The following is a 16,729-nucleotide window of genomic DNA, read 5'->3' on the forward strand; positions in this document are numbered from 1 at the left end:
GTCAATTATCTCCTATTTATAGATACATTTTGTATATAGTAACTCGTTGGTGTTTCTAGAAAAGCAGATGACGCTTACACTAACGGTACACATTGCCCATATGCCGGATTGAAGGCTCGTCCTAGGTTTTTCAATTATCCTTTAGTCTATGTGTAATTTTGTAAATTTGTATTATTTAAGTTTTTTTTAGGTTTCCTTCTTTTTATTTTTATTTCAACATCATTTGGAGTTAGGAAACGGAGCAATGCAGAATGTACAAACGAGGATAAATCCGTTGTCAACACAATGCAGGGATAATTATCATATTCAAATATGTTCATTTTTTAATTTCGATTATGTACCAAAAACCAGCATCGTTTTATAACATCAGTTGTTAACCTCATTCTACAGCACAAATAAAGTTTGCGACATAACTCTTCATCGTCACCTTTTCATACTGCTCCGTTTTCCTTCTACACAAATCTAATTCCACTTTTCACTTCTTTTATTTTATTCATTAAAGATAAGTTATTGACAATACTATTGTTAAGTACTTTACATTAAGTAAGAAAAAAGATCTTTTCAACTTGAAAATTATATTTCATATACATGTACATGTAGAAATGCTCAACGTTCAAAAAAAAAAAATCTATATATATATATTTTCTGTCTTTCTAGAAAACCAAATTCAAAGGTTTCATTAAATCGTACATGTCAAGAGCGTTTGTGAATTTTATAAGTGGTTCGATTGATATTGACTTCATACATCCCTAACAATAAAAATTATTTTCTAAAATTAGAAAAAGGGGATGTAATTGTAATCCACTTGAATAGGCCCTGATTTGATCTGGAGACTGAAAATAATCTATTTTCTTGATACTAAGCGACCAATACGAGTTAACGTGTCCTCTATTCTATAAACAGTACTACCGGAAATTTGAATTAGGGGAGATAAACCGAGAGTCACACCCATCACAATACTGAAAGTAGACTTATTACTGAACGTTTGCATCAGAAAGGCATAAAAACCAACCAAAGAGACGATGCAAATAAAATTGGCTGAAAGGAAAAATATTAGAGCTTTTTTCCTCAGAGCCTGTAATCCGGTGCGTCTTTCGTCGTCCGATATCCCCTTTGACACATTGGCACCTACAGTTCCGGTAACCAGTTCTTCCCAAAAGTCATATTCATGCTGATTGTAATCACTGATGCTCAGAGATGAGGCACTCAAACTATGTAGTGATGTTGTATCTACTGTAAAATATCGAAAAATGCTATCACACGTTCACACAATATGATATTAATTTACATGCCCGTCTGTATAATACAGAACTCTATAGATGTTTCGATAAAAGCAGAGGTTAATTAATAAACTGGTGTTTCTGGTCTACACGACAAGTTTGAGACAAAGTCAACATGAGTGTGATGTGGTTCTATGTGGCTTTATATTCTCTTCTTGACTCTCAAAGGTTTGTTTTTGCAATGACGGAGTTTGTCTTTAATAGAACTCAAAGACCTGAATTAGAATCATAACTGCAACTAATTTTTATTAAACACAAACTTGAAGGAATTCTGCAATAAGCTAAAATTTAAATAACACACATGTAATAGGTATTATTATTCCTAATAAAGTGTCAGATCTTATCTTGATTAGTATTTTATGAATACCGGTACGAATTAATTTATTTTCAAATTCCATAAAAAAACATACACTGATGACGAAAACTTGTTTTTGTTTTTTTCAGAATCAGATGTAAACCAACAAATAACTATAGCAAGTCTACTAAGTCATATACGTAAGGATCTGTTACCTACCTTGTTGTAACCTCGGTCGTTTCTTCATACGCCTCTTAATCTTAGGAAGTTGGAGAAATTTTGGAACAGAGGCTTTTTGCTGTAAATGAACCGTTTATCTTTACTTTTTCAGAGTGAACAGTATGATTTTCACGTAATAACGTATATGTAACCATAGCCAATTCGAACTCTAGAAATCCAAATGCAAATAAGCAATTCATTTTAGGTCATTTTTAAATATCTTTACATTGTTGTAAATACTAAGAATATGGGTAACACAGACTAAAACGTTTAGCTTACTAAGCTTGCATTGGCATCTAGTAATATGTAGAAAATAAAATGTTATATACTTTATCAAGCAATAATAGTAAACTCACATTATCCCTAGTGCCCCAGGACTGATCAACAATGTTGCATATTGCGTAAAGTGGTAAAATCATGTTCATAAATGGAATGAAAAACAGATAAACGACCCCGGTGATAAGAATCCACAGATCTGATGGATAGAGTAGGGCTCCATATACGTAGCTTCCCAAGACAATCATCACCAAGAATCCTTCAGCATGTTCAAAATGGCCTTCTTGGAAACCTATAATGAAAATTTATAGTTAGCAAACATAGAAGAAGACGTTCGATCGTTGTTATTAGTTGTTGAAGTTAAAGTTTGCGAATGATTTGTCAAAGGCAATAAATTTGAATGAAAATCTAAAGAGAAGATTAGAATTCCCTGTAATTCAAGATTTTTGATAAAGGGTACAAGGGACTCTCTGTACTTGTTATATTTAGGAGTAAGATCGTACATATTAACATCAACTATTTTAGTAAGTAACGAAATCTCACAATTCATAGAGAAAATGAAAGAAGGAAAAGAGGATAGGAAGATTGATGGCTTATCTGGAGATTCCTTCATCATCAGTTTTAGCTAAAAAAACTGTTCGTCCGTAGAGGACGATTGTAGTCATATTATAACTCTTGATTTCCTAATGGCATCTCTCTTTGGCTACCACTGCAAATCGGGCAAGCATTATGGTATGTCTAGCACCACAATGTAGATGGCTTTGTTACTAATCATTTTTCATTTATCTTGTAAAATTTTCTACTGCTTAGACGGAAATGGTTAGCTCGGCTGATATATATATTTTTTTTTTAAAATTAACAGTAGATGCTTACCCCTGTCGTTACACATAATCTTTTGTTTTGTTAAATTGGCAGTAACCTTTCATTGTTGTATCTTTTTCAGTGGTTGTTTTTGAATTGCATCTAATTATTTGTCATATTATTGGAACTTTCATGCAATGAATTTAATTTTCAAATAACATGATTCATCGACATCGGTAAGGTTACATGGTATTATATTAACAATAAATACAGTTTAATTATTACATGTACACTTACCTATAGCAAGGTCCTTAAATATGATAATTGTGGAGGACACAAATATATATACGGTCCCAGCTCCAAATACTAGAATTAATATTTTCGTGATAACTAATTCAACTGCAGCAGAGCATTCACTTAGAAGCATCAAACAGTAACCAACGACAACCACCACTATGACAGGAGTCACTATTACCAACGGGGCACCAGTTGCTAACTCCAAACCGAGGCATAGCATGACAATTGTTGATCCTGGGTACAATAGCATAATGAGAAACAACTGCAGTAGGTATAGAACATATAACGCCGAGAATGCATCGTTTGTAGTGAGCAAATTCCTTAGCTTTCTCATGACCAACACGGCATTGGCGTAGTCTGAAAGTAACCATCGTCGTCTCTGCTTCATAAACTCTGCCGTGTCTTCTGGACAAAACGTTGTATTTCTAGCATTACTAGAATACCGTAATTTCCAACCTTTCAGCATCATAAGAGTACACATCCATCTGTCTTCACCTACCAAATTAAGTGAGATTTGAAGAATTGATAAGATATCAAGGAAAGCGAGGACTTAAAAGTTGCCTATCGTAGAAATACACCTGCAAATTTCAATTTTTCAGTAAATAATCTCTGTCTTTCTCTCACGAAGAAACAGTACTTTTACAAGTCACATAAAATTCTTGCATACACTTAAAACTAATGTTCTCCAGAAGATCCGATTTTTCTCACTTAAATGTATGTTCAAAAGTTCTAAATATGTGAAATCAAATAAAAAAATATGTGAGCAAAGCTCACTACGTTGTAACCCTGCCACTTACTGGAAATCAATCATATAGAAGACCACACAAATCATTTGATTATAAGATAGCCTAGGAGTTACCACAATGTCAATATGAAAATAAAGAATTCAAGAAAATATCATTCCATTCCGAGTTGCCCATGGTAATTTTGCCCGACGGATGGAGGAACAGACAGACATAGCATATTTGCTACATATCTGGGGGTATGGAAAAAGTCAGATATGATCTTATTTGATACGAAAGAATAATAAGAGGTACATATAAAACTGAAAATCATATGGACAATCTATAAAATATTCAAAATATTTAAAACCCATTGATAAAGTTAGTGTAAACTTGAAAATTCCTTTTTACATGTATGTTAAACTATTTCCATATTTCAATCCATCACCATGAATATACCATATCTATCACTTGGCATGTAAATCAAAAACTCTTTTTTATTTTATATTACCAAAATATGCTTATTTTTAATCTTTTTAAGTACAAAACATACTCCTTCCAATTTTCAGTATCAGTTTTTTTTAATTTCATCGTTTTTTTTCACAAACGTATCATAACCTATTCAGGTTTCACAAGTGTTTACCATTGTCCTTAGTAAAAACGTCTTCCATGTTTTCGACTGGTCCCGAATAATCATCGACAACATCCCGGACGGCATCCAGTTTATAGAGACTGAAACATCCGGGACAACACATTATCGATCCGATCACATTTTGAGAACTCTTAATTATCCAGAAATCTGAAATGAATTCAACCGTAAATACAAACGTTCACGTGTACATGTATAAACTTAAAAAGCGACTAAACAAGCATCTTACAAAGTTTCATCATTTAAGTTCACCATATAAAGAACTGTATTGTAAAAATAACAATTGTAAGTGTCATGTGACCCCTTTCTAACAGTTTTATTGGTCAACTCACGAAATGACCAATTACCTCATTCATGGGTTACCAAAGGGAAACTTTGGCCATATAAATCATTTTATTTTCAATAACTTGTTTTTTTATATTGTACTAAGTTCCAGGAGATAAGTTCATATTTCCTTAAGCTATGACAAGACACGCTACTCCACTAGGTTTTTTTGGGGAACTAATGGGCGAACTGGCGAAGTGGTAATGATCCGCACTATGAAAAGAAAACATTCAATAAAAAATAAATAATTGTATAAATATATCTTTAACCATGTGACAAATTTTACGCTAAATGTGTATACTGTTTACGGTCCACACGATTTCCTTGTCTGTTTTGGAGCATTTGATGAAGGACGATAAGCTTGTCGTAAAAATTCCTTTAAGACTATATAAAACGTTAACATATTATATTATCCCCTTTAAATTTACGTTAACTATTTTAACATTCTGTTTTGATTTTTTTCTCAAATGATGCTTGCATATTCATTTATGTAAAACAGAAATAAATCAATTTAGAATCATGAACCGAAAGTGATACATATTTTTTTTTGGTTTTTGTTTTTTTGTTTTTTTTTGTTTGTTTATTCGAGCCTTTCTAAAATTTAAATGAAATGTCTGACCTTTTGCATAATCAAACATTTGAAGCCAAACCACTGGATGAATATGTACACCTTTCGGTCGTGTTCGGCCACAAACCGCTCCGACATCCTTGTCTGCCTCACACATGTGCAGACAGTCCAGAATGCTCTCATCGTTGAAGGTCATATCTGCATCAGTCGCAAGAATATAATTTGTACAGTCAAATTCGAAATCGTCGAAATACATGCTTCTTGTATCAACAGTGTGCATACTGACGGCACCGTCTTGCTTCACGGAAAGATTTTCAATAGAAGTTGTATCCCCAACAAAGATTTCGACGTATGGAACAGTTGTCGTTTCTGTTTGAACGCTATTAATATCTGAATCTCGTTTTTCTTTAATTTTAGCACTCGAACCTGTTTCTGGTACTGTTAAACTATTACCGGTTGGTTTCAACTTTTCCTCCAAATTTTCATTTGAATCAACTGACAACAGACTGGCGAACGAAGAATTTTTTGACAGTCTATCGAACGAGCGTCTAAGATTCAACGCCCGGTAATTCAAAACGTACTTCATGTACATTACTTGGCTCCAGCGCTTCTTAGCCTTAACTTTTGATGTGTCTTTTAAATGTATAAAAAGAGGGAGACCGGATTCAAGTTTCCATGAAAGCTGAATTCCGTAAGGAGTATAAAGCATTACGCCTTGCTGTCCTTCTATAATAAAATTTTGCTCCACCAACCCAAGAAGTTGTAATCCAAATTGCTTAACAGTCTGTTCATTTGCACCATTGTCCAAGAATATATGAGATTCCAGGATTATATTTTCTTTCGTTAATTTCTTTGAACTGGAAACAGTTTTAATGCTTGCTAGAAGACGATCCATTTCGATTTGAGATTCCTGATACATAGTTGTACAGATGAAGATTCGTCTTTTCTGAGGTTTGCCCTTTGTATTGTGGAGATCCACATGGTTTTCACTTTTAAAACTTTTATATCCACTTGATAATAAATATTGCGATGTAAAAAGTACAGAAAATATATTGTATTCAATCAAACTCGTTTTGTCAACAGTTATAAAGTTTATAATAATCGGTATTAAAAGAAGAACGCATAGAGACGAATATAACAGAATGTTGTAAATGTCTGACGAAAATACGTCACTTCCGGAAAAAATCTCACTTAGGGTTAAAGTTGCACTATTCATCACAGAAAAATACAGAAGACTTACAATTATTGTCAATATTACAGACGACAAATGGATCGGAAGGTCTACATTAGCTATTGAGTTAAAAGAAGCCGTTCTAAAGTATCGACCGGCAAGGCACATGAGCGACGAACTCAAAAGGGAAACACACAACCATATATTCACCGGAGAAGGTTCAGAAAAAGACTCGAAAAAAGTACGGATAGCGTCAATAGTGCTCGTCGAATTAGAGAAGTTAAAAACATATAGTGTTACAACGCAAGTTATGACTTTTAGAAATAAATACAGCAACGCAGAGTTTTGCCTCCCACTTCCGTCAATAGAATGAATATACACCTGGAACTTCGGAGTAGCAGTCAATGACGAAATGAGTAAAAATACGAAAATCAAAGCAGAGTCTTTTGCCACTAAATTACCGGATAAAACAACAAACACCCCACATCCAATAATGGCAATTATAAATGTGAGTATTAATAACTTGTGTAGGTGTCGATGACAAACTCTTTCCTTGTTCTGAAAATAAAGAAAAAAAACAGGTTCATATTTTGACAGTATAGCCTGTTCCATGTATTAAAACCCCATGGCCAGAGCTGATATATGTAACTCATGGGTGCTTTCTTCCGTTTCAAGTTAGCTATTATAATAGCCAGCAGAGTCGTGGGAAATGACGCCATTGATGTACCATATTACAATTTATATAGCAATAAAACATCTATCTTAGATCAAATAAATTCAGTAGCTGTTTCCGATTCAGTATTACCTTTTGACGCATGTAATAAGCAAAGTACTACATGTAGGTGAAGCATTTTCCATATTGACCTTAAGCCATTAAACAATTTATAATTTCATAAGTAACACGCTTTCTTATTGGAAGGAAAATAAGCTCAATGTCTCATAGACCAAATTTTCTAAACAAATCTTCAAGTTGTATAGGTATGACTATTACATGTACATTTCTTGTCTGTTTATATGAAGTAACCTCTGGAAATAAGCTGCTTTGCTTAGTCAGATGAATGAATATCGAATTACACGTAATATTCGTCCCTTAAAGTTACATGCTTGTCACAGAAGTCTAGATTTGACTGCATGATTTAGGCAGGGCTAATGAAAGAAATGCTACAAGATGATTTGTAAACATCATATACATTTTTGTAAAGTAAAAAATGCGGAGTTTTCTACATCAAAATTACCCGATGTTATATTATTAAGGTAGGATTCGGCCTTTAATGATCGGTGGCGGATGTAAGAGTGTTAGGTGTCGGACCTTTCCACCAACTAACCTTTTTATCGGTAAATTATGTCAATTTCGAGCAACGATGAGCACATAAACCTTTTTCCTTAAACCCAGCTGGAATTCCTCTCCTTTCAAAAACTCTGAATCCGATACTGACGAATAGCCCCCCTTTTTTTTTTATAGAATATTCTAATTTAGTTAATTATTGTTAGATTTATTGTTCATTTGATAATTATATATTATTTCATTTTAATACAATACACTACAATATAGTGATGTTGATGATTTAGTCTTGTTCATGTACCATACATGGTGCCTGTTTTAAATGGAAAACACTTAATATATTCAATCAGGTCCCAGTACACGTATTACGACTCTAAATTGATTATTGGAATATTGGAGTACACCAGGAGATTTCCATTACTTAATGAACGATACGTGCATCATTAAAAAAAAAACAGAAAAGCAAAACAAAAACAAAACAGAACAGAACAAAGCAAATCCAAAAAAAACAAAAAACAAAAAAAAACAAAAAACAAAAACAAACAAAAAAAAAAAACGTTTGTATAGGAACAGAAAAAGTGGTACTTTTTTCAGCTTTGTAGTTATAATAGATCATCTATCGAATACATTGTTATAGTTTCGAAGGGTTGACATTATGTAACAAATTGAAGTATTTATTTGGGAGATTTGTAGAAAAAGAACTTAAATTTTAAAATAGTAACAAAAATTAAAAACGGACTTCTAATAACTAATGTAATAAAACATAGATAAGCCATTATCAAAAGTATCATAGACCAATAAGTAGAACTTTTATGGCTATACATGTATGTTATTACATGTAGATAAAAAAAAAGACTTTTCGGTGTGTTTATTTTTTCCACAGTGACCAAATTTAAAAGGAAGGTAGCTGTAATTACGCCTAAGTACTTTAACCCCGCCTGTCCGAAGTAAGGAATTTTTGGCTCTGTATGTATTGTTTCGTTTTAATTTTCAGTTTATTTATACATGTATGTTGCTGGGTTATATAGGGGCAACTATTTCGCTGTACCTATGTTTAATGTTTTTGGGGCCCGTGCAGTCTGCCCTGTGGTGTGAGGGTTAAACTTTCCTGGTCGTACATTGAAGATCCATGGGTTGCCTTGTACTACCATTTTTCAAGATTCCCGCTGTGTCATCGGATAAAATGACAATCACATGACGTTTATTGTAAATATTTATCATTTAATGACGGATTTGGTAATTTCGTTTGTGCATTATAGAGCGACGTTTTAAATTCCAGTCTGTGATCAAAAAGAAATAGAACAGTCACTCTCTTTAGTTACAATGTTTAAAAGAAACATTTTACGGTTGTATTTGACAACAAATCTTAACGGGATCTCTGATTTAAAAAAAATAGCCAGTCCCCCTGTACAATAGAATTCATGTTTTGATGGTATTTGATTGAAGGTTTACTTTGTACAAAACTTATTCGTATCTAGGTGTTTACTGGTTAAAACAAAGGAGATTTCAGCAGAGCTTAAAACAATAAGGCGTCGATTTTACATAATTAAAATAAAAGGATAACGTTTTCAGTTAGATTTGAATCCGACAAAACAGTCGAATTATTTACAAATTATACCACGTTGGTTTACAATACAAATGTAAACATTTACATCTTTGTTATAAAAAGCTGGATTAACCCGTGACTTATTACGAAAACTCGAAGATTAATGTGACATGAATACAGATGTTGGGAGACTCGTTTCCAGCCTTAACCGGTATTAATTACAAGGGTTTCAATAACAGAGATGTTAATCTCGGTCACATTTTATTGTTTCGACGTTAAAATACAGGGTACAAGTAATACCTCTGGTACATGTATGCATGCGCCTAATGATCACTGATATGTATACATATATCGAGCGCTTTAATCTGCGTCCTAGATTCTAGTGTCCCCCGATTTTGATAGTTAGCAGAAATATACAGTTACTGCAACTCGGTTGCTAATTTTTGGAGCATATATCTTCTGTTTCGGGAAACAGGGTTACACTGTCTACACCGCTGACGGTTCGATTTTCCATCAAATATGAAGTTTTATTTTAATTTACAGAACGAATCGAATTCCTTACTTCATTATACAATTTTTTCGCGTTACATTACTGAATGTTTTCCCAATTTATGTTAACATCATTAAAAAATTCAAGCCTGTCCAGTATCGAGATTTATTTCCAGACGCGGATCACAGAAAAGACTTGCCTGATGTTAGCCCATTATTGTTTGGAAAAGAAAATTCTTTCTGTTATACCTGTACAAAAATGTGAATTTAAAAATTCAATTGTTATTATATATTCAAATTATTATCTAACACTTGCATTAAATATCGATTTTTCACAAATATCAACCTTCCTCAAATATTTTGTCTCGCCCTTACAATCCATAATCTGAAATCCTCGGCCAGCCCCATATACTGGGGCAATAAAGTACGTATTATTTTACTCAGTTTAATACGAACTGTATTGTACCAATATGATTTCAATTTAACTACTATTCTGTCTACAATAACGTGTATTGAGATAAAACTATTTTTTTATAACCATTTGACCGACATATTTCACTTTTATAAAAAAAAATCCCAATTATTACAGAGACTTGTATTCACATATAAAAATATCGATGTAAGACAAACATAGATTGTAGAGCTACACAAGGATGGGAGATTTACACCACTAACTTACCGGTACTTCTCTTGATATCATGCTGAATAATAGAACTGAGTTAAGAACACCGAACAGGAGAAAAACTGGCAACTTCGGAATCAGACTCCAAAATAAGCACGTTGTCATGTAGCTTTCTGCCATTGATGCTAAACACCCCTATTTGGATAAAATACACGTGATAGAAATATCATTTCAACCCGTCAGTTTAGTATGTGTTTGCCGAATATTACTGCTAACTATACATTGCACATACAACATGTAAAAAGTTATCTTAAGAAACCATAACTAGTACAATATAAATTTCCGGGAGATGCAAAATGTACTTGTTCTCTGCGAGATGCATGAAGCATTTTTTATTTATGGAGACACGTCATCCGTGTTTGTTCTTGATTTTGCTCTATTCCATACCATCAAAGCTGCAACTGTATTTTCATTGGTTCGCCGATTTAGTGCTCCAGTCGTAAACAATCATTCTAGTTTGTTTTGTGTGTGTGTGTGTGTGTGTGTGTGTGCTTTTTTCTACTATTGTCAAATACATTTTCCATTTTCAATACTTCTCAAAATTCACTGAATTTACAACAAATGCATGCAATTTTCCAGACGTTAAAAAGACTTTATTTTAAAATTACAACTAAGAGTTATCAACAACCCCTCATACAGTGTACATACCAACAGTAAAGCGCCCCAGTGAGGCCACTCTCTCCATTTCCCGCCAGTTGTAAAGGAAGATGACCAAACTTCAGATAAAAAGGAGAGGCCATAAGGCAGTAGGACCGTCATTAATGTTAGACATAACCTAAGAAAAAATATTCTACTATCACTTCAATATTGTCCTGAATGAAATCGTGATATACGTTTTACATATTAAGAGATTTACAAATTCCTCAAACAATGGGGCTCAAGAGTTGTTAATATCAATTAATATACTTGATGCCGTGCGGAAAAAAGGAGGGTTCAAATGGTATCAAGCTCTGATTTTATTTTCATTTTCACATTATGCCCTCTGTAAAACGGTCACTGAATGTCCTGGATTATTATACCATGAATTTTACTACTCTCTATTTGATAAGTGTAATCCTAGCAACTACATGTACTTGTACCATCCCCTCCCCCCCAAAAAAAATAAAATAAATAAAATAAAACAAACCCCAAAGAAACAAAAGCAAAGTCCCATCAAAAAGTGTTTCATTAGGGATAATCATCGTTAAAGCCTGAACAATTCAGTCTTGTATTAACAAATCCAGGGGTGGGGTTGAAAATTGTGTAATATATGGGCAGAATGAGCAAACGATAGTAGGGAAACCTCCTTCTCAGATTTATGAAGAGCAGAACCTTATTGACCCGCACCAGGATTTGTACATGTAATGCTGATCGCATTGCTGCTGTCAATGTGTTGTCATGTTGATGGTTTTGCTATTTTAAATGCCCTGTTCCGCAAGCGGCTCCCGTTATATACATGTAGCAAGTTAGTATAATTCGGTTATTGTTGAGCAGCAATAATGCAGCTCCCCAAAACAAGTCACCAAGAGGATCCGTCAAAAAATAATCACACTAGGGTGAAATCATTCATTTCAACAAAGTTCAACAATTTAAACATAGTAAATATTTTGAAAATTATGGGATATTATCCGAAATAAAGGTGATTTTCACCTAAGATGATTTTCACTGAACCAACAACATTACGTCGGATTTAATCTTGAACTTGATATACCATTACAAGTAATCATGCGACATAAATTAGCATGGTGCCAACATGTTTTTGAAGACTTCAAAAGGAATGAAATGAATTAAAATTGAGCTGCAAATCGTCTTACCATTCATTTGGCGTTCCCTGATCTTTTCTATGAATCAACAATGCCAGAGAACCTTGTTGAATACTGAACAGTACAAGCAAACAGCAGAACAATACAGCACGAAATAATATATTCAATACCATGATTTCCTGTCAAATAGAATATACGCAAACCTTAAGCGTCAGTCTCTGTAAGAATCAGGCAGTGGGTGAAACATGGTATGAAAACACCTACATGTATCATTTTGATAGTATAATTTGACTATCTGAATCATCAGAATAAAGGCAAAAAGACAAGGTTTTCCATATCATGTTGGTGCATTAAATTATAATTCCATTGAAATGCACTTAAAATGAACATTTCAAGGGCAGCAGATTACTTTGTCAAAAACTCTCATTTTTCTAATATTCTATTGAACAAATTCTGAGCAAAGCTAGTGATGCAGAGCTGAAATAGTGGTCTTTTGAAACAGAAAAATTATCCTTGAGTGATATTACATTGTCAGATCGGTTGGGTTTTGACATGCACCTTTCTGATTTTCGTCCATTTTGCCTGATTCTTACAAACAATTATACTAAGTTGTGTGTACATGTCGGCCATAGAAAAATACTATTCTTCCTCTTCAATAGTACAATATTTCAGTTTTTTTTTTTGTTTTGTTTTTTAAATAGATACATTGCAGAAATAAGTGATGATATCATTTTAAAACAAGCATCATAGGATCTTTAAACGAGGATTTCCACAAGATTAAACGCTATTACATGACATATAAACAGAGCCGCGAATGTTTTTTTTTTTGTTTTTTTTTTCATTGTTTTATTTTTTATTTCAATGTACATTTTGAACGCATTATTACATTTACCACGGGTTTTATAGCTTGCACTGTTCATACAGTAAGCACATATATAATACACAAATCTGAAGAAGGAATTCCGGCCCTGAAAAAATCAGATCTGTGCAACATGTTTTACTACGCTTTGTCACTGGATATTTTAAACTCTGATATATACATACATTCACATGTATAGCAAATAAAAAGATCATTATTTTATTAAACACATTGTACGTATTTTCTGTATTTATCATAATTACAAGTCCAAAATCAAGAAAAAAGAGTAAAATCTCGACGTGACAGTTTTTGCAGGAAAGGTATGATGGTGGATAAAAGAGATGGTTTTATAATTATTGTACAATAAATGTATAGCAACGTTCATCATCTGTTTAAGTAAAAAAGACATTCATTTGAAAACACAAATAAGGCCTATTATATTTCATCCATAAAAAAAAAACTTACAAAAGCACCTTTGAAAAATATTCTTTCCAGTTTTGTTTCAATCGAATTTTGAAAAAAACTTCTTCACACGGAAGCATTCAATAAAGTTGCGTCATTAAGACCTCAAAAATATCTTACGGATATAACTAGCTTCCATAAATCTATATACTAGCTACATATATATCAAATACAAGAATTCAACACAAAAAAATAATAATAAAAAAAAAACAAATCTAAATTCACAATACTAATCAGTTCGTAAAATATTCCATCTTAGAACAAGAGATTGGGAAATCCATAAACAAAGCCACATACAACACTAAAAAAGGGGTACTCACCAGGTGAAAAACTTCCAAGGACCGTTAGTAATGAAATAATGATAATAAGATGAAGAACATAAACTAAATCTCTTTACCGTGTGTTTTGTTTTAATCAAATTTGGGATAATGACAGCAACAAGCTGATAAGGGGTAGATAAACAGTCGATGATTACAACCGGTAGCGCCCTCTCGTCAAAGTAGCTTGTCAATTTCCCCGTGTTGACACAGGGTGTTTGTATCGCCATCTAGCCAGGGAAAAATCTATGCTTGTTGGACCAATGATGCATTTTTAACATAAGAGGATTTTGAATGTAAATTTAACATTCTGTTCATTTTAGACCTTGTATACTCTTAGGGTAACGTTTTGTCTACAGTCTCTTTTAACGTGCCGTGTAAAATATTGGTTTGATTAAAGAGGGGGGGGGGAGGGGCGAGGCTTGTTTTTGTTCTTTTGTTTGTGTATTGTTTTGCGTGTTTTAGGATTATGTTATGTTTTGAATAGATTGCATTATTTCGTTTTGTTTTCATGCTTGATTATTTCAAATACATTTCAAATACCCCGATTTTCTTTTAATAATTCATTTTACTGTTTTGTGTGTAATATTACGCTTGATAAAGCACTTGTTAAATCGAATATAATATCCCACTTTTTTGTATTTTAAATACACTCCCAAAATATCTACTTTATTATTTTCCAATGAAAAAGCAAGGGGAGGGGAGGAACTATTTACTTTTAGAAAAGTTTTGTTACAACATTCAAAATTAAAAAACAGCCCTAGTCTGGAATTTCAACTCTTGTTTTTGGCACACGTACGTGTAGGTCAAACTGCGTAAACAGTATATATCATCAATTTCCTCTTATAAATCCCTATTAGATATTGAACTATGTGCATTGAAGGGCGTGGATCAATTGATTAAGACATAACGTCACGTAACGATATATATTTGCAGTATGACTTCGGAGACTACAATTTCCTTTACAAATGACACCATTTAAACGTTAATTACGCAAATCAATATTACGCAGGCAGGTGCGTTTCTTAAAGTGTTACATGTGCTTAGCTAGTGTGGACTGTAGGAAGTAAAAAACAGGAAAACAAGTTTGAAAATTGAAGTAAATTGTGCATACAATGAGCCTTTCGCCGCCAAGACACGGATACATATTGGAAATACCACGAGTGACTAAATACTGGAATAAATATTCACCTGAACATTGCGAAATTCACTTTCAGAAAACCGTGGTAACACATCAATATAAATGGATTTATTTAGGAACGACAAAAACAAGGGAGATAGTCAGGGTGAATTAATCGCAGTTAATGTTCTATGTATGCAAGATTGTTTGTTTTTCATGCAATTTCCCAATTAATTATTGAGTAAAGGTGACTTGTCTCCGCAAACTGAAAACAAATGGAATTCCACGAATTTGGTAAAACAACAAATTGTATGTTTACTTACTAGTACATGTAATTTCTTGTTGTAATATTATTCTGAAAGTTCACCCAAAATGAACAGAAACGTTACTGTACATTGTGTTGTAGATCGATTGAGATCCCACCGAAAAAGATGCTTACACAATTTTAGCCTAAGCCTTATAAAACATTTTTATAAACGGATATGTGTGCAGTGCTTAGCCTTTGTGGTGTACCAAACATTGCACCACAAAGAATACAAATTAAACTACTAATTGCTGCTTAAATATTCCTGGCTAGAATCTGTAACAAAGTTTTGAACTACATGTACAATATATGTCGATTTTTTTTTATAAAAATACAATGTGGACGGCTCCATAATCATTGAAAGGCTTACATAATTTGCCGAATATGTACCGATTTCTTCGCGTCTGACATAGACAAGTTCAATAAAATGTGTCATACCATGTTCATAGGACGCTCATCTTTCCGTTTTACCTTGTCCAGGCTCCAAGTTTTTATTGGAGTCCGAGTTGCTCATTTACCTTTGTTTCTTTGTACGTGTTAGTTTGGTTATTTCATGTTCTTTGTTATGTGTGTCTGGTCCCCTGTTTAGTTTTTATCCAAGGATTGCATTCTTTTGATTTTCGCTAGAATATTGGCTTCCTTGATTGCTTTTCAAACTGCTTCAATAAATTCCATAGAAAATTACAACGTATCCGGTTATTCATTAAAAACTACATTAGAAACAGCCAGTCTAAATGGAAACCTTCATTTATTAGTTTATCGGGAACCTATCCATCTTTATCGGGAACCTATCCATCTCACAAAACTGAACATACATGTAACAGTATTTTTGTGAGTAAAATGTAACATTATTAAGCTTTATCATATAAAATGCGCGTAATTACTAGTAAATAGCTCCAAACAATGTAAATAGTATTTAATCACATCTGATGAGCGGAACTTGGTCTTTCAGCTGTCATGATTCAAAGCTAGAAATAAATCTACTCAAGATTTAATCTTTCAAAATAATGTATATATACATTAATATACAAATCAGGTTCTTGTGTGATTCAAAATCTGCTAAAGGTAGGTATATGTAATTAGATAATCATTATTACTACATATAACACAGAAAAGACAAAAATCCATTTCTTTCCTGTTTTTTTTTCTGTTCAGATTTGCTGCTTTTGGGAGTCCGTTAGGCACTGACCATTTTTATACCGAGGGGATGTCTGGGATTTTCATTTTTGCTAGATAATTTTTTTCTACTCTTCTTAAAATCTTTTTTTTTTTCAATAGCAAAAGAATTATATATTTTTTTCATGAATATGGCAGATTTTTTTTA

The 16,729-nt window shown here is 33.1% G+C and overlaps 1 protein-coding gene across 1 annotated transcript; it reads right to left on the minus strand.

Moving 5' to 3' along the window:
* Positions 1-494: 494 nt before the first annotated feature.
* On the minus strand, positions 495-12,517 carry LOC148603497 (uncharacterized). The gene is made up of 9 exons (XM_088553398.1): positions 12,395-12,517; positions 11,250-11,376; positions 10,599-10,736; positions 5,483-7,160; positions 4,534-4,689; positions 3,169-3,663; positions 2,151-2,362; positions 1,795-1,873; positions 495-1,233 (listed from the first exon to the last, which is right to left on the minus strand). The coding sequence occupies exons 1-9, from the start codon at positions 12,514-12,516 to the stop codon at positions 845-847; spliced, it is 3,396 nt and encodes a 1,131-aa protein (XP_088409524.1). The 5' UTR covers position 12,517; the 3' UTR covers positions 495-844.
* Positions 12,518-16,729: the final 4,212 nt, after the last annotated feature.

Source organism: Perna viridis, chromosome 11, assembly GCF_037379345.1.
Source record: "Perna viridis isolate PV_CMFRI_1.1 ecotype Kerala chromosome 11, ASM3737934v1, whole genome shotgun sequence".
Lineage (NCBI taxonomy): Eukaryota > Metazoa > Mollusca > Bivalvia > Mytilida > Mytilidae > Perna > Perna viridis.